Source organism: Anarhichas minor, unplaced genomic scaffold (genome assembly GCF_050575085.1).
Source record: "Anarhichas minor isolate MPS153535 unplaced genomic scaffold, ASM5057508v1 ptg000002l, whole genome shotgun sequence".
NCBI lineage: Eukaryota > Metazoa > Chordata > Actinopteri > Perciformes > Anarhichadidae > Anarhichas > Anarhichas minor.
Genome location: NW_027466448.1, coordinates 1,348,221 through 1,366,943, shown reverse-complemented (window position 1 = coordinate 1,366,943; position 18,723 = coordinate 1,348,221). Strand labels below are relative to the sequence as shown.

The 18,723-nt window shown below is 45.2% G+C and overlaps 1 protein-coding gene across 1 annotated transcript in view; it reads right to left on the bottom strand.

Moving 5' to 3' along the window:
- The window catches only part of adamts6 (ADAM metallopeptidase with thrombospondin type 1 motif, 6), a 45,973-nt gene extending 29,709 nt beyond the window's left edge, over nucleotides 1-16,264 (bottom strand). The window contains exons 1-9 of the mRNA XM_076095201.1: nucleotides 16,174-16,264; nucleotides 15,679-16,070; nucleotides 13,822-13,987; nucleotides 12,973-13,196; nucleotides 11,244-11,327; nucleotides 10,186-10,331; nucleotides 7,336-7,379; nucleotides 4,662-4,767; nucleotides 2,642-2,788 (exon numbers count right to left, since the gene is read on the bottom strand). Coding sequence (XP_075951316.1) covers nucleotides 2,642-2,788; nucleotides 4,662-4,767; nucleotides 7,336-7,379; nucleotides 10,186-10,331; nucleotides 11,244-11,327; nucleotides 12,973-13,196; nucleotides 13,822-13,987; nucleotides 15,679-16,070; nucleotides 16,174-16,264 — 1,400 coding nt within the window. The remainder of the gene's footprint in view (nucleotides 1-2,641; nucleotides 2,789-4,661; nucleotides 4,768-7,335; nucleotides 7,380-10,185; nucleotides 10,332-11,243; nucleotides 11,328-12,972; nucleotides 13,197-13,821; nucleotides 13,988-15,678; nucleotides 16,071-16,173) is intronic.
- Nucleotides 16,265-18,723: the final 2,459 nt, after the last annotated feature.

The window sequence follows — 18,723 nt, the reverse complement described above, 5'->3', positions numbered from 1 at the left end:
CTAACAATCCTCATGAGTCACATGCGCCTAATATCATCTTTAATAGATTATATGTGCTCTCTGAGAGTCTAATATTCCCAAACAGCCAGCCTTTAAACATTTACAACAAACTGGCTTGCAGACTTGGGAGCGTAAACTATGACTGAACTGTGAGTGCATTCACAAACCATTGCTAAAAGTCCCAAACAAAGCGCCACATATCGCTGAAGCAAGACGGTGAATCTAGGCCAACACCACAGCCAAAGTTGTTTACTTGGCTAGAAGAAGCTTGTGCGATTTCCAAAGCTGTGATTGAGGGAGAGAAAGGGAGGATAATTGGAGTTTACAGACAGAAAACCTTTTGTCAGAAACATAAAAGCTAAAGGCAATAAAACCAAAATGAAAACAAAAAAACTCAAGAAACAGACTGATACTAATAGGGGGGATTTAAATGCTGAGCATAAGTTGATTCTGCTTATAAAACAAGCAAAAGCACTTTGTCTCTTTGTTTGTTGGAGCACAGCTCTGGTCATCCTCAGACACTCGAGCCAGAGCCGGACGGGAAACCCGACGGAGCGGCGGAGAAGCGGCTCTTTGTGTCCCAGTTGGAAGCTGGCACACAACACCGTCATCTCTGTCACAAGCGCCGCTCACGAACCCTCCTCTGACAGCTTTCAGCCGGAAACATCATCCGACAACCACGCCGGCTATTATCGTCTGTCTTGGAGGGCCTCGCTGGCTAAACACGAAGACACAAACAGACACACAGCAGCGCTCCAACCGACACTTCCCCACAAGGCTGTGTGTCAGGAACTGCAGTGTGCGAGAAGCTGCTACAAACTGAGATATTGGCATTCCCCTCTGGCAAGCTTCAATAAATTGGCTCTATTATACAGAGTGCAATGAATGATCACACTTTGAGTGTGTTCTTTATGTGTCCGTTGCACAAACCTGTGCTTTTCCACCACACTCAAACACAGACTGGCACACACAGATACATGCACATTATGCTGCACAAGCACATATTGAGACAGCAGGGCAATGAGCACCGAGAGCCACAGTTAAAGACCCTGATCCAAGTCTGCTGCATTCCCTTAGAGAGACTAAAATAGGAATGAGGTGAAGCTGACCCTGTTTCTGTTTCTATTGTAAAGTTTGTCCGTGCGGCTCTTTGCAGTAGTTTACAGCCAGCCTGCCTTTGCAGTGCAAACAAGCAATTTCTTGCTCTTTTTCCGGGCCGTCTCACATTAAGCATAAATAGTGAGAGGACCTTGTCGTTCCTGCAAATGTTACAAAGACGTGGAATCCTTGACCTCATTCTGTGATGGTTAAAGAAGAATGGAAGCATGTTTCTCGTCTGCGGTAACAATCCTGACCACTTTCTGATTGATATTCCTACACAATGAATCAGTTTCACAGCACGCCCAGAGCTCAGTCTGTGGAGAAATGTCAGGCTTCAATCCACAGCTACGAGCACACCCCAAAGAGAAGAAATCTATCAGAGACTTAGTTTGAGAGCAGGGCGAGGCTCTGTGTCAGGAACTCCGATAACTTACTCATCAAAGAGTCCGTTTACTCCTGCACACATGGAAAAAAAGTGTCTCCAGGGGGAACTATGTGACGTCTGATAAACTGACTCGACGTCACTTGACTCTAAAAGTCTGGGGGTGTGGAATTAGAAAGAAGTGTGGTTCCCAGACCTCTGCTCACGAGCATAACTCCAACCAAACAGTCTGCAGTTGAGTTGCATCGTGGGTAACGTAGGCACTAGGTTTGGACAAGGAAGACAAATGTATGGAATAATAAATGAAGACATCTCTGGTTCTGCTGCATCGATTTTGATCCTTATAGTTATAAGTGTCGACTCAGATTCAGGAGTAAGTCCTGGAAATGATGGATTGTCCTCATTAGTGTGAATCCTAAAGCGAAGAATCTAACTGTAACACTGTGGGTAGATAATAATGAACATAAATATGAAACATGATTTAAATCTTTAAACTAAAAATAAATCTGGTTTAACTTGAGATCAAACAGTATTACTGAGCTTGTTCACAACATATCTCGTCTCCTCTAAAGGCAGCTCCTCATACAGTGCTGTGTTGATCACAGGTATCTGTTCACTGCCAGACTCTGAAGGCCAGCTCCAGATGTTCTGTCTGGCCTTCTCTAAACCCGCGTAGGTTTGATGTGTTTTTTACCATGCCAGTCTGGCATTACTCAGCCAGCAATCCCTCATTTTGCCAAACGTCACCGCTTTACTCTTCATTTTATTTGCGCACTTAAAAGCTCTTTTCTTCTTCGACCTTATCCATGAAACAGCGGAGCGGCGGTCGGAGGCAGCTGGCCTACGAATCACCACATGAGCTCCGACATCACCCGCCTTGTGGTGCGAGGACGGTCGGGTGGAAGGCACCCGGTTATCATACGCAAGCCACAAGGAGGTCTGGCAGGAGTCTCAGTGATGAAATGGATGTGAATAAGCGGGGAAAGGACTCGCATACAAGACAGCCTGGCGGGTCACCGCAAGGGCCGGCCGGTTGTAAAGAGAGACGGCTGCAAGCGAGCTGGAAAACAGGCGTGCACCTTTTTCCTCTACTGCACACACACACACACACACACACACGCAGACCGTCCCACAGATGAGCAACCAGCATCCACTTACTCGAGGAAGCTGGTGATGTAGTCTTTGCTGCAGGCGGACCAGGAGAAAGGGTTGGTGTTGGCTGTTATGTGGGCAGCCATCAGCTTGGCTGTCTCGTGGCCTTTGGTGCCGCAGGAATTCCCGATCCCATCGTGGTTCATCCCGAAACTGAAACACACAAAATAAAGTTGAGAGGGCTGTGATGATCATCAGCGACCACTGGTCTGAAAGTGCCCTCCATGCTACTGACGGGATGAGAGCGGACTGTCCGCAGGACGTCTCCCTCAGTGGCCCCTGGCTGTAAGAGATGGAGCTCTGTGGCTCTGAAACAGCTGTGTGGAGGGGAGCCAGAAGTCAAGGGTCAAACCCTGTCTGGAGCTCGGCAGGAACGAAAGAAGTTCTAATCACCACTCTTGATGCCTGCCTGTCAATCAGCGGCTGCAGGTCTGTGCAGGCCGGGAGGGAAGGAGAGTCCCCCCCCCCCCCCCCCCCCCACGACTGGAGCTCCAGATCAATCGCTGCACCAGAGAACACAGAGAGATCCAAAACCCAAACAGCTCCCGACCTTATGGTCTGTTATGAAAGCTGCTTGAGAATTTATTTTGCACTGAAAGCTGAAAATAAATCATTTTAACAATTCTATTTTTTTTTTTTTCAGACCTTATCTGTCTGGATATCATTTGAGGGGAAAAATAATCTCCCGTTACAGCAGGATGTCAAAGCTCACTTTTCCTTACAGACCGGGAGCACAAATCAGGTCTAATGTATATAACAACCCCGACCACATCGCACAGCCTGAGCCTGTTTTTCTAAGGCTGGCGTTTATGACATTTTACCCTCCTCTGGAAATAAATCAGCCCGCTTGAAACCCCGCTGCACTGTGTGTTTTTTTTATACATCCTCTAGGAGCAGAGACTATTTTTACAACTGCCCCACAACAGAAGCAGACTCGAGACATAATAAAGGAAATCGCCATCTTGCTGAGCTCTCTCGAGAGGGATACGTAGACTAATACATCATCATTATTTTGCTTTATATTCAGGAAGAAAGAGCCAGAGGTATGTCGACACACTGACATTTGCATGAGGAAATATGTGGAGATACAGTTCAAGACGTCTGCACGAGGGGAAAAGAAAAGAAGGCTACGAGCAGGTCTGGTGAACTCAAGTAGCAAGCGATGTTTGTTTAAGAGCAATTATGAAAGAGCACGCGGTTGTTGCATATCAAATTCATTCTTTTGCTTCAGATCATCTTAAATCTTTTTTATCACATTGTCAATAAGTGAAACACGACAAACTTCTTCCAGGAGAGACTCCAAAAATATCACGTCTCCCTCATCTCAATGACGGCTTTTCACCCAGTGTGACCGTTCAGAACGACTATCGATATCTGACGTGGTGAAACCAGAAGAACTCGTGCAGGTTCACCAGAAACTCCTTCAGCTCAGACTCCAGCAGAGACCGGTCCACCGTGGACAGACCCAGATCCTCCAGCAGAGACCGGTCCACCGTGGACAGACCCAGATCCTCCAGCAGAGACCGGTCCACCGTGGACAGACCCAGATCCGGCTTCACCGCAGCCTTTGACCTGCAGTCGGAGCTCCGGAGGGAGGAGGAGAGCTCAGCTCCCGGCAGCAGCAGCGTCTCCTCCTCCTCCTCCTCCTCCTCCTCCTCCTCCTCCAGGAGCAGAGCCTCTGCTCTCTGTGAGCCAACACCAACACCACGCTGCTGGAGTCTGCTGAAAGTTCCTTGTAGTAACTTCAACTTGGATGTTTGAAGTCACTCATTGTGACTTTAAATCTCAGTCTGAAGTCGTCCACTTGCAAGCAGGATTTGTGACATCACAACTAGTTTGGAGGCCAATTTTGGTTCAAATGTTGTTTTTTGGGAAAAATTATGTCAGACAAATTATTATTCAAAGCAGAGTCTCTGTATGTGTCTGGAGGGGAGAATCTGAGAGTGAATCTTTCCGTCTTGCATGAATCCCATTGACTTTGTCCCACCACTGCTATGTTACATTAAGATAAGGGTTAAAAACTCACTTGTGGCCAATCTCATGTGCGATGGTGAAAGCAGAACCGAGGCCGATGTCTTCATTGATGCTGCAACTCCTCTCCGGCTCGCACATTCCAGCCACCGAGGCCAAGCCTACACACACACACACACACACACACACACACACACACACACACACACACACACACACACACACACACACACACACACACACGCACACACACGCACCAGACAAACATACAAACACAGGGTCAAGACCAAGCATTCTTAGGGGTCAAGGTCATAAAACTGAGATTCCACCCATATGATCTCCTGTTCACCGGGGGGGGGGGGGGGGGGGGGGGGTTGAGTTTAGCGTCACCGACTGGAAAATGTCTAGACCAGAGTTAGATTTATACATTTCAATTCATGTAACAAGGGATCGCCTGAAACGCAAGCCAAGGAAGGGAATACAAGAACCCCTTCACCAACACCGCACCCCACCAGAAACCTGTCAGAGAATATAGATGTTTTCCTCGTTTCAAAACTAGAGTCGAGGGCGAGGGGAGAGAGGAAAGGGGTGAGGGTGTTTAGAGTTGAAACCTCTCCATAATCCAGGTGTCGCAGGTCCTTTTTTTTCCTGAAGCCTGACAGGTCAGATAAGGAGACAGGAGGCAATTCTTCACAGATTACATCTACAGGTGACTGGAGAGAGGATCATATGACAGCGCAAGCAAAGCAGGTGTGTGTGTGTGTGTGTAGAGTCCTCTTTACCTGTGTGTTGAGTAAAGAGGACTCTACTTCTGCCTCCTCTCCAATGAATTAAATAATCCACAGCATGTCCCTGATACTCTGGATGATCATCAGACCTTACTAGTAAAGTTTGCATCCAAATTTTAACCAAATTTAGAGAAATTCTGCAAAAGAAAATCACGGTTTAATGTACGTTTCTATTTACTGCTGTAATGGGAGAAGTATTACATGGATCGTCAGCAATACGAGCATATTTACAGCAGTGTGTGCCAACAAAACTCTGTATCACTTTAGTTTTGCTCTTTGCATTTTGTTTTAATCGACACACCAACTTTTCCACCTAGATTTCTCTCCTTTTTTAAAATGATTTATGCACAAATTGAAAATGGGCATAAAAACAGGTGGATGGAAACACATTTACTGTCAGCAGTTTTCAATCAAAGCTTCTCTCTACTGAGAAAGAGGCAGATGTCTGTTAATCGATGTATTGTTTTGCATGCACGGACGCAGCTTTCCAACGCAGTCAAAGAGCGATATCGATAAACGTGAAACACCTTCATTCACACTGGAGTGAGTCGATGGTGTTTTGGTGGTCAGCACTGATTCAGATACAGTTTGTTAATTAAACAGTCTGCACAAACTCCCTGCCTCCCTGCTTAAAGTGGCATGGCTTTTGTATTCTCCTCACTAAGAGGCTAAACAAGAATAGACTCGCAAATCAGGAGGCCACTGAAACCATTACTGCAGGGGAAGAGGCTGCCTGAAGGTGAAGAAAGAAGTAGGAGAGGGAGGGAAAGGAAAGAGGGTGGCTACTCTGCGATTAGTTTAAGAATGTGTGTGTGTTTGAGAGAGAGTAAAGTGTGTGTGTGTGCGTGGGGGTCGAGGGTGAGCGCAAACACACACACACACACACACACCCTGTATTGCAAGTTGTTTTCTCAACACCAGGGTGGACTGTGCATTATCTCCAGCCCCGTGATTACTCGGCGACCCTAAAGGCCAGCGATCTGACCCGGGCAGCGTGATCCCCGCGAGGAGAGGGAGTGAGGAGGGGAGGGGAGGTGGGGAGGGGAGGAGAAGGGTTGGGGGTTGAGACAACGAGGAAGCCAAGCAGATGCCAGTGCAATTAAAGCGACCGGGGAATGTGACGAATGCGGTCAATCTGTCAAACCACCCCTGAAGTCACAATATTACCTCCAAGATATACTGTGGTGCCTGCGGGGCCTTTGCAGAGATAAGATGGGGAGAGAAGGGCTGGATGGGTCGGGAGGCTTGAGGTGGGACGAGGGGTTGAAGAGGAGACAGACAGAGTGGAGGCGGAGGAGGAGTGGGGGTCTCTGCCACTGCTTGCTGTCCTTTTTCCCACCACCTAATACCATCACAACCAGCATATCACCCACTCTATCTCCCTCCTGCATGCTCCAACACTCCCTATAATTGTCCTTTTCCCGTTCCATTTTCCTTTCAACTCCTCCTCTTCTTCTCCATCTCCTCCCCCCTGTCACTACGCTCCTCTTTATCCCCTCAAGTCTCCCTAACACATACCTTTTCCTTTCTCCCTCAACCCCCAGTGGGAGTGTAAACACCTCGGACGAACCGAGGCTGAGAGGGCTTTTATAAACTGGGGGCCGTGTGAGGAGGTTGACCACGGCTGTCCAGGTTCGTGGCCTTGACGCGACAGAGGGGAGTCGCCGAGGAGCTATAATAACACAAGTGAAAACATCCTTCTCATTATGTCTCACAGGAGCCGTCTGGTGTTCTTCTAAAAGGAGACTGTGAAGGTTGCTAACTAAGGTTTGTCCGAGGACACGGTGAAGGGCCGAACGTGAAAATGGAAACCTCTCCAGGGGAGAGAAAGAGAAGAATGAACTCCTAATCCAGAGAATCACAGAGTCAACACCAGCTACGATTACCAATTTGGCAAGAAAACACATGTTAGAATGCATTCATCTGCCTTAGTCCACTCACCTAAGGTACCGCAGGGTTTGTTCTTGTAGGTGCAGATGTCATACCTAAGGACGGGCAAAAAAAAAGAAAACGAATAATTAAATGAACTCTTTTTTTTAAACATGTACAGTATTTTCTTCCACTGGCTGTTTGCCATTCCATTCTTTCCATGTTTAATCACACAGTCTGGCCAGATCTAATCTCAACCTTTAGCATAACAACAGCACATAATGAAGTCGTGACAGGTTTTGGTTCCTGAGAACACCTGGTTCACTCCTCCATCCATAGCGTCTATTAGCCTGTAGGAAGTACAGAGCTCAGAGAGTGAGACTAAAGTGAAAGGCCTCACTCGTGTCCCGACTGTTAACCCCCGTAACTCACATACAGGTAATCCAATAGGGTGGAGGCGGGGGGGGGGGGGGGGGGAGAGAGAGAGAGGAGAGAGAAGCCACAACACTCTGAGCCACATCATACATTTCAAATGAATGATCCAATCATTCCTAAAGCTTTTAATCTATTAAAACCAAGGGCACAGCTAATTTAATTTCATTCTTCTTCCCCCTCTCTGTCTCCCTCGCTCTCCCCATTAACTCCTCTTCCTCTCCCCATTTCTCCCCCTCTTGTCTCCCTCCCTCCCAGACGTCCTTAAACGTGAGCTCGTTTGAGGACGTCTATTTGTTTTGATGTATTTCCCTAACTTCCCTCAGTGTCTTTTTTTCCAAACGTTTCCAAACGAGGCGGCCTCCGACACGCCGAGAGCGACGAAGAAGCAACAGAGATGAAAACGGTGAACCACTTTAAACGTCCTGCTGGACATTGATTGGTGATGACGATGAGGAAGTATCTGTAGTAGAATATACTGATACTAACAACAGACCAACGTCTCAGTTCATATGATGATATCATTATGTGTCAAATTGTAATTATTTGTCATTTGAGTGTTGAGATAAGTCAGGACCTCGGACACATCATTTAAATATATTTAACTGATAGTAGGTAAATCTTTTTACATTTTTAGACACTGAAAAGCAAAAGTTACACTTCAGTAAAGTGTGGTATATATATATAAACTATTAAGCAAACAATATAATCATAACATATCTTTATGCCTTGGATCTAAGGCTGCAACTAACGATTATTTTCATTATCAATGAATCCAAAGTTTATTTCCTTTAATAATCGTTAAGTTCTTAAAATGTCAGAAAATGGAGAAAAATGCGTCACCTAATCGTCTAAATGTGTAACCGACCGACACTCTGAAACCCAAAGACATTCAGTTTCCACTCTTACATTAGAGAAGCTGCAGCTTCTGCACGATTTATGGACTAATCATTTCAATTTCGATCCCTGATCCAAAGACAAAAACACTCCAAAAGTATAAATTAAATTAAGTGTCCTCTGAGTGAAATTCCGCATCGACCACCTTAAAATCATACGGAACTTATTTTCTGTGCATTCCACCATTGCTAGGAATGTCTGACTGCTCCTCCAGACATGGTGGTTAATGAGGGCTTCCTGGTGTCTACCATCAGCTATTTATACTATCTCCAATGTTAGCATCTCTGAGCTCAGCTGCCTCCTCCCCACAGCTTTTTATCTCATCATCTCTCGCCTACGTTTGCCTTGTTTTTACTCGCTCTACTTTAATGACTCCATATTCACCAATATTTCATCATGTGTGATTTACTGAGGTACATTAAGGGCATGCCCTTCCAGCAGTGTTGATGTGGGCCATCAACACCGCTGCCCCTCCCCTCTTAGCTTTTTAATTCTGGCGATTGTATTTACACTTCAAAAATCATAAGATAGGTGTTCATTTGTGAATATTGTCTTGCGGAACAAAACACGTAAGTATCATCAGTTTATTTTCTGCGATATTCCAAAATGCAAAGAAAAAATCCCGTTGCCATTTTGTTCGGGGAACCAGTGCGATGCTAACTTCCGGGTTGGCCAACAACAATACGTCAACCCTGCAGCACCTATACTGTCCTTGTGGGTGGCGCAGTTTGACGTGTTTAAAATGCAGCGCCCCCTTGTGGTGTATCTGTGAGTCAGCCGGTTGCGTGAGTTGTTTGGTATCTAAAAACAATGAGAACAGGCGATCACATCATGACCTGTTGCATCTAGACTCCACTAAGCAGCCTTTTGTTGCCGGTGCTTCGTGAAGCTAAAACCACCAATAACAAGAGGAGCCAAAGGAGCTGGAGAACATCAACTGACAGACAACAAGCAAGAGCACACTAATGACAGAAAGGCTGTTTTGTTCATAGCCCAGGGAGTCAAAACGCTGGCTTTAGCCCATGTCAATCACAGAACGCCATCCTCTCTCTAGTGGGGGGGATATATATACTTTAGTTGCTAGGTAATGTGGCCAAAACAGTTCTGGCAACAATGAAGCCTATTCCAGGTAATGACAGAGTTTGCTGTTTTATAGCAACACCCTCGACATAAATTGCAGTATGACAGGTACAGTACTTCTGTAAAAAACCAAACAGCACATTCAGGTTTCAGAACTGAAGTCTATGCATCAGCTTTCACACTTACAGGTAAAGCTTGTGCACGGGAACTGGACATTTGGAGGTTTCAGCACTGAAGCTGCTGGTCACCTCTGTTAGCGAACCCACACACACACACACACACACACACACAGCTACAGTCTGAAGCTGAACCAGGACTCCACAGCTTTTAACAAGCACAGAAAATAACCTGCAACCTATTTGCTCAAAATGAGAAGATGAGTGCTACTCACAGCGAACGTAACAACTGAAACTCTTACTCTTTGAAGTACGTGAATCCATGCTGAATCACTATTCTGCCGTGTGAGCAGAAATGTAGTCCGTGCGGGTGCAGAAGATGTGAGCTTACACTTACCGGGTGATTAGGACAGCGTTGTCATGGTGGGCCATCCCGTTTTCAGGAATGCTGTTGCCGTCGCTGTGGTGGGATAGGATGGACTTCTGCCACTTACAAAAACTGTCCAGAGACTTGTCAGCATGGTGGTTGATCTCCAGGTTAGGCTGCAAAAGACAACACAACACACATGCAGAACAGTGCAACTTGATACTGTATTACAAAGTGGTGCTTTTGAGTAATTCTCTGTGGAGAAACTCAGGTTTACAGATCTGTCGATTAAATCAACTAAAAGACAAGTGGACTGAGTGTTAGTCGACTCAGAATGTCTTTGGTCAAGGACATCCCTAGAGTTATATGAGTCAAAGAAGTAGTAAAACAAGGACGGGATTATTAGAAAAAACAGGAGACGTGGAAAGAAGATAAGCAGGAGAAAAGGGAACTGAGGAAGTTGTAGTAGAGTCTGCAAAATACATCTAAAGTAAATCCGTGAATGTAATGGGTTCAACTATAGGAAACCATTTCATCGCCAGCCGATGCTGCAGCTGATTGATTACAACAAAAAACTGAACAGCTCAACCGCCCCTCAGTGACTGACTTTCACCATAAAATGTTTGTTATGCAACGTATAAACTGGTACTTCCCTCCTTATGGATCAAAGCGCGGCTCCATTATACATGAAAACTTGTTTGATGCTACATGAAGAGCCGCCACGACCCCTTTAGAAAAGAAAACAGCTGCTAGGAAGCACTCTGTTTCTCTCATCACACGAACATACACATGTACAGTGCATGTAAGAATCCTCAATCGAGGCTCCCTGAGGGAAGATGCCGGAGAACATCTTTCATCTGAAGTGGTGGCCATATGGTGAATAGTCTCTCTCTTCCCTTCAACCACATAAAATACTGCGGCTCACTCACGCCAAGCGGATCACTTATACACTCGCTACAGGTGAAGGTACAGACATTATTTAATAAAAGAAAGGGCTCACGGTAATAACAACTGTGATAATACTACACGGATGATTTAGTGAAATGAATGAGGAAAACAGGTTGAGGTAGAAAGAGGGTCTTTCTTACCTGATCTTCAGTCAGAACAATCAACCGGGTCACAATAATGTTCACAACATTTCCTAGACTGGCATCACGGTAAAGTTTGGCAACCTGACCTCCAGAAAAGAAGAAAAGACACAAAGTCAGACAAATTGTGTCCAAATGTCACCAACATCTCATCAAATCAACCATTAAGCACTGAACCACATTACTGCACACGGTGGTACTCAGATCCTTTACTTCAGTAAAGGTACTAATACAACACTGTGAAAGTACTCCACTACAAGTAAAGTTCCTTCATTCAAAACCTTACTGAAGTAAAAGTATCAGCAAAATCCTTTATATCCTGTTGTTTAGTTTAATCTACATCAATGCATCACATTCTATAAGATCATCATATGTTTGTAGCGTCTGTCCTGTGAGAACCACGTATCTCTAAAGAGAACAAACAGCCTGTTACACTTAAAGGAACACTTCATCCTTCAGTTTATCACAAACATTCAACACCAACACATAAAGGAAAACTTCATCCTTCAGTTTATCACAAACATTCATCATCAACACATAAAGGAACACTTCATCCTTCAGTTTATCACACATTCAACATCAACACATAAAGGAACACTTCATCCTTCAGTTTATCACAAACATTCAACATCAACACATAAAGGAACACTTCATCCTTCAGTTTATCACAAACATTCAACATCAACACATAAAGGAAACACTACATCCTTTAGTTTATCACAAACATTCATCATCAACACATAAAGGAACACTTCATCCTTCAGTTTATCACAAACATTCAACATCAACACATAAAGGAACACTTCATCCTTCAGTTTATCACAAACATTCATCATCAACACATAAAGAAACACTTCATCCTTCAGTTTATCACAAACATTCAACATCAACACATAAAGAAACACTTCATCCTTCAGTTTATCACAAACATTCATCATCTACACATAAAGAAACACTTCATCCTTCAGTTAATCACAAACATTCAACATCAACACATAAAGAAACACTTCATCCTTCAGTTTATCACAAACATTCAACATCAACACATAAAGGAACACTTCATCCTTCAGTTAATCACAAACATTCAACATCAACACATAAAGGAACACTTCATCCTTCAGTTTATCACAAACATTCAACATCAACACATAAAGGAACACTTCATCCTTCAGTTAATCACAAACATTCAACATCAACACATAAAGGAACACTTCATCCTTCAGTTTATCATAAACATTCAACATCAACACATAAAGGAACACTTCATCCTTCAGTTTATCATAAACATTCAACATCAACACATAAAGGAACACTACATCCTTCAGTTTATCACAAACATTCAACATCAACACATAAAGAAACACTTCATCCTTCAGTTTATCACAAACATTCAACATCAACACATAAAGGAACACTACATCCTTTAGTTTATCACAAACATTCATCATCAACACATAAAGGAACACTTCATCCTTCAGTTTATCACAAACATTCAACATCAACACATAAAGGAAACACTTCATCCTTCAGTTTATCACAAACATTCATCATCAACACATAAAGGAACACTTCATCCTTCAGTTTATCACAACATCAACACATCTGGAGATACGTCACAAACTGTCATCTGAAAAGTACCTAAAGCCGTCAGACAAAGGTAGTGGAGTAAAAACGTATGTTCAATGTTGTGGTAGACATCAAAATGACCAAAAAGTAGGATCAAACTTACAATATTCATCACAGACAAGATGTAGTGCTCGATGTCTTTGCGTCCGTGATAACCGACCATCATTTTATCAGCCACCACGAGCGTCTCCACGAAGCGCTCGGAGCTGATGGAGCGCCTCTGTCTGTGGGTGCCGTTCGACTGCTCGCCGTCGTTTTGGGGCGCGGTGGGCGAGCGGACAGGTGATGGTGTGCTAAACTGGCAAGGTGCACTGCTTTTGATGAGGTCTGTGGATGACAGGGAGACGAAGACAGGTCATGCAGCCAATTACGAACTTCCAAATTATGAAGCGTCATCTGTTTGAGGGAGAGCTGGTTTGTGTACGGTAAGATGCACGGAGGGGAATCTGCCCCTTTGAACTTTTGCAGCTAAAGTATTTTGCTTTATGACCCAGATGCTCTGGGAAAAAGCTATAAGACGGTACATGTTGGGGCATGCGAGCTTCCTGGTGATGACAGCCTTTGCTGTTTCTTATAAGAGCTTGGCCCAAATACTTAAATATCCACCTGGTTCTTTTTTTTCTTCAAATTCGTCATATCTCAGCAGACGCAGCTCTTTGGTTGGAGTTGTTTGAATCTGAACATGATTCTATAAATAGGATTTGTGCTTCTATAAAAGTTGAAGTCAAGAGCTCTCTATGCACTGAGGGGCCTTTTTTATGAAAGCTTTCTGTTACGGGTTGAAAGGTGTCCAGGCCAGGAGCAACTATAGCACACAAGAGGCCCGGTCATGTCGCACCAGAACCTGGGCCTACAACCAAACCAGCACTTCCTCTTAACCTGCTGTGTAAAGTTATTCCTTTACGTCAGTCCTACCCACACAGAGTCCAACCCAGATGGAGGTTTAACCAACCTGAAATGCCACAGCTGAGCTCCTGGCTATGCTCTTGTGGTGAGGGAATGGCAGACATTTTATAAATAACATGTTGCTGTGCTTCTTCCAGGTTCCATTCACTGGAGGATATGTTCTTTAATGGCTCTATCAAATACTGTTCCTCCTCTGTTGTTATGACACCATGCTTGTTGGGGGGAGAAAAAAAAGCACACAGGTTACAAACACAAGAAAACCGTGTTGCATAAATTATACCAAATGTTCAGGAAAAAGTCACCTACATTTTTTTATTCTTTTTTTATTATTCTTTTCTTAAAAATTTTAGAAGCGACGCAATTGCATACAAAGTCAAAAGAGAGATGAGTTTAGACCACGGACTGTAATAAGAAGTGGACGTAGTCCTCGTGACGTCACCCGGTGGTTTGCGGACTGATGTTTTGAAGCCTCGAGTTTGACAATTTCTCCTTCGCCATCTTGGAATACAGCCATTGCCATGTTGTTTTTTAAACCGACGTTACCACATTTGGACTGATGATGAGTGACATAGAGACGCCGTATACGGCTCTGCTAGTGGCAGCAGCAACCTGTCAATCACTGTGTAGCCCCGCCCTAAAGCATCCCCTGCTTTACGGTCTGTTTGACTCTAAATGGACCATAATGTACTAAATGAACATCATGCTGTATTGAAGAAGACTTGAAACTAGAGATTGAGACCATGAACTCACATAGAAAACGGGGCATGTGGAGTTTTGGGCTTTTATCAGACACAGAAAGTCTGACGAACGACGCCATTGAGTTGCATTATGGGAAATGCAGGACTTTTGAATACTAGGGACTGAAAGTCAGGATACCTCAGTCTTCACTGCTTTTTTGACCATTTTTTCTTTATTTTGTCTCTTGCAAACCTCCCAACTTGTGGACGAATGATACTTAAAAGCTGTGAAGTACCCCTTTAAATCCCTCATGTCATGTGATCGTCTCCCGCTGATGGGGTCACATTTTCTAATCGAGTTCGTAGAAAACAAAAATGCATCTCTGCAAAAACCTACAACACAAACAAGTAACCACACATCACACCAGCGCACACAGAAACCCACTTGATGAGTGTGTGACGTCAGAGATCTCAAACCCGTCCAGACAGCTGATCACATTAAAAAGCACAGACACAGTTTTGTCCATTTTTGGTGCTGTTAGAAAAAAGCTAAACGCTAATTCAATGTATGATACTCTGTGTGGGTCTTGCCAACACATTTGGCTACACGTTTTCCGCTCATGATTACATTTGCCAATAAGAAGCAGGGCCTATTTCTCTTTTTATTTTCCTTCTTTAGAGTTATTCTGAAGCATAACAGCTATTAAAACGTCTTCCAATGTCTTGATTAGTGAAGAGAAGCTAAACAGTCACACAGTCTGTGGATAGAAGGCCGAGGACTAAAAGCTCAGACGGGATAATTTGATGCCTTGTTAGTGCTGCTCAGGAAGTAATATCTATGATTATTTAACAAATCACAAAAAGGATCAAATGTGATCTCAACCTCAGGCTCTTAAAATGTGAGGATAAAGCGTGATATTCAAACGCTCTTCACTAACAGATCGCCAACATGCTTTTCCTCCGCGAGCATCACCTCTCTGCTCACTGCCTGCAGGGACTCAGCGTGTCAAGTGGAAGGAAGCCAAGATTCTGCTGAGCAAACTACAATTGGTCTAATCCTCTGGCGCTGTGTCTGAACGATTGGCTGCCATGAGGGCAGCACAAGCTCGCTTTATACATTAGTTATCTGGCATTAGTATCGGGGTTTGTTTGAGGTCGGCGGCGTGAACGTTTTGTGGCTCACAGTGTAAAGTTAAGAGAGAAAATAAAGTGTTGTTTTAGCTCACCAGGCCCTTGCAGTTGCTGAGCGCCACTCTGGTCGTGCTGTGCTGATTTTGCAAGAATCCAACATAGTGACAGTTATCTACCATGTTGTGCCGCCACTCCAGGCCTTCCCGTCCCCAATACTCCACTGTGAAATGTTTCGACACCAGGTGGGGGTTGAGTGTCAGGTTTAGGTGAAAGTGCTTCCCGTAGGCCGACAGCCTGTAGAACAGCCGGGTGTGCGGCTGGGGGTCCGGGTCCAAAGCGGGCAGCTGCCCCATGGCGGGGTCCGCCGCCCCGCGTCTCCGCCGGCCCGGCCGGTGGTGCTTCACAGTGTAGCTCAGGAACTCTCCGCTCTCGTCCACCCGCACCGGGACAGTCACCTGGTAGTGCTGCAGGTAGGACAGGAACTCCTCTTTTTACAGGAGAAGAAGAAGAAGAAGAGGAGAGAGAAGAGTGTGATGATGAGCATGCAATACATTAAAAAGATCTACCCGTCGTCCCGTGCCACGTCATACCTTGAGAGTTGTGTGAAAGTCTTTGAAATTCAGAAGCAGCCATCACCACCAGGCTCAGTGTCCAAGTCAGCGTCTTCCACAAAATTTCCATAGTTCGGCGGAGAGGTGTGACATGGGGTGGAGGGTAGAGGGCGCTACAAACGGGTTAGGAGCACGCGATGGGTCCGGTGCCACACCATAACAAGTCCATGGTGTCGTGTCCTTCACTTGAATGCTCTCGTGGTGCTCGCGGGCTCATCCAGGGGTCCTCAGATTCCTCCCGATGGCGAGCGCCTCCGCGTCTCACTGGCCTCTGGGTTCATGTCAGCAGCTCGCAGAAAACACCGTAATCCATCAGACACACAGTCGCTCTCAGGTGTGACCCCAAAACAGGAAGCTCTATATTGGAAGCTTGTCTGGACCGATCCATCTGCATTCCTGTGAAGGAAATCAATCAGAGGGTCAAACGATCCGTCATTTATTGGGATCATCACTTCATCAGATTGTTGTTCGTCCCACAGCTGAAACAATTAGTCAATTAATTGATCTGCAACCACGGATTGATCATTTTAGTCATTTTCTTTCAGCAAAAAATTCTCAACATTTGCTTCCCAGCTTCACAAATGTGACGATACGCTGCTTGTTGCTGGTTTATTTCATTTTAAATGGAATGTATTTTGATTTTGGATTAAATTGATCAATTTTAAGTTGCCACCTTGCACACTGACTTATGAAAGAATTCATAAAAAACAATACAAATTCTCATTTATGATGTCACAAATTAGTGGGAATAAAAAGACAAAACTGCTTCTTTTATATTCACTTTAAAATGAAATAAACCAACAACAAGCAGCATATCTTATGTAGCTGGAGCCAGAAAGTTGGACTGAAACGATTAATCGATTGATTTTCTCAAGTGACTAATCCCGGCAGATTTAACTGAACATCTCATAGAAAGTGAAACATCTTATAATGAACGTTTGTAGTTTGTTCATGTTGGTTTCTTGGCTCTCACTCAAACCCATGGTTTCACTTTAAATTACCAGGAACAACTCTGATTTTAGACACATTTTTCGCCACGTGCACTTATTAATTCAACATGCATCTGACAGTTTAACGACCGGCGAGTCTACACAGCGGGATTGAACCGTAATAATCGCAAAGTCCACCGGTGATATCATTGTCGTGCACGTTGTGGGTTTTCTTTTTTTACTCACTGACGCGCGTGCAAACAAGACGACTTATAAACAAACGTCAGCGCGGTCCAGGTGAGAGGAACGAACGACGTCCAATGAAAGCTGGCTCCAAACACACGGATGACAAGCTTTGTGCGTGTGCGTTTACGTGTGTGTGTGTGTGTGTGTGTGTGTGTGTGTGTGTGTGTGTGTGTGCGTGTGCGCTTTCTTCTGGCTGCAGCCCTCCACACAGACAGCGCTACTTACTTGGCCACTCTGACCCAGGCAGTTGGCAGCTGGCCCGCGTGCATTATTACACCGGTACCTCAAACACACAACCCCTCAAGGAGAGTCTGAAAAAAAATCTAAATAAACCACCTGACTGACATGCTGCAAAAGAAAGTTACCCAAAAAAAAAGCGTCAAAAAGTTGCGGTAGTTATTTGGAGCTGCAGATGTGGAGCTGCAGCGCTGCTCCACGTGGATCCAGTGCGTAAATGTTCCCTAAAAGTGCAACTTTTCCACGCAAACCCCCCCATATGTATAAAAACTCCTCGTGCAAAAAGCGCCTCTTTGTAAACAGTCTGATCCTCTGGGAGGATGTAAAATGCTCACACGGGAATCTGCTCCGACACAAACGGAGCCGACCGATATCGTGCCGCTTTCACCGGACGCGGAGTGTTAACAAGATAGTTACCACGCTCATCTTCATCGTCAGCTCCGGGTCCAACTGTGCGGGGAGAGAGAGGGGGAGAGAGAGAGAGAGGGGGAGAGAGAGAGGGAGAGAGAGAGAGAGAGAGAGAGAGAGAGAGAGAGACAAAAAAGGCTTCTGCAGCTCTGAAGTTCCGCTGCTGCTCTCCTCCTTTCATCTCCTTTTGGGCTCTGCCATCCTGATTGTCTCCCCCCCCCCCCCCCCCCCCCCCCACCCCCCCTTTTCTCACACAGACACCGTCACACACACACTCGCGCGCACACACACGCAAACATAAGTATTTGGGTTTCCCTCCAGCAGAAAGAGGTCTCTGTCCTCAGTCGTCGTTATAATCTGTGCGTTCCTCTCGGCGGCTCAGGAGCGGCTTAAAAAAAAGTGAGTTGAGGTTGCAGCGGGTGTCCGAGGAGACCGACACACAGCAACTACTGCTTTCAGGGAGGGGGGGGGGGGGGAGAGAGAGAGAGAGAGAGAGAGAGAGAGAGAGAGAGAGAGAGAGAGAGAGAGAGAGAGAGAGAGCATGCAAACAACCAGCAGAAGTTGTCTGGGAGCTGCTCCTCCTCACTACATTGCAGAGACCGGGTTTGTGTCTCAGGACAAGCTGCAAATTGGTAGCTTTCTTTTTTTCTTTTTCAGGAGGGGGGGGGGTGGATGGTGTGTGTGTGGGGGGGGGGGGGGGGGGGGGGGG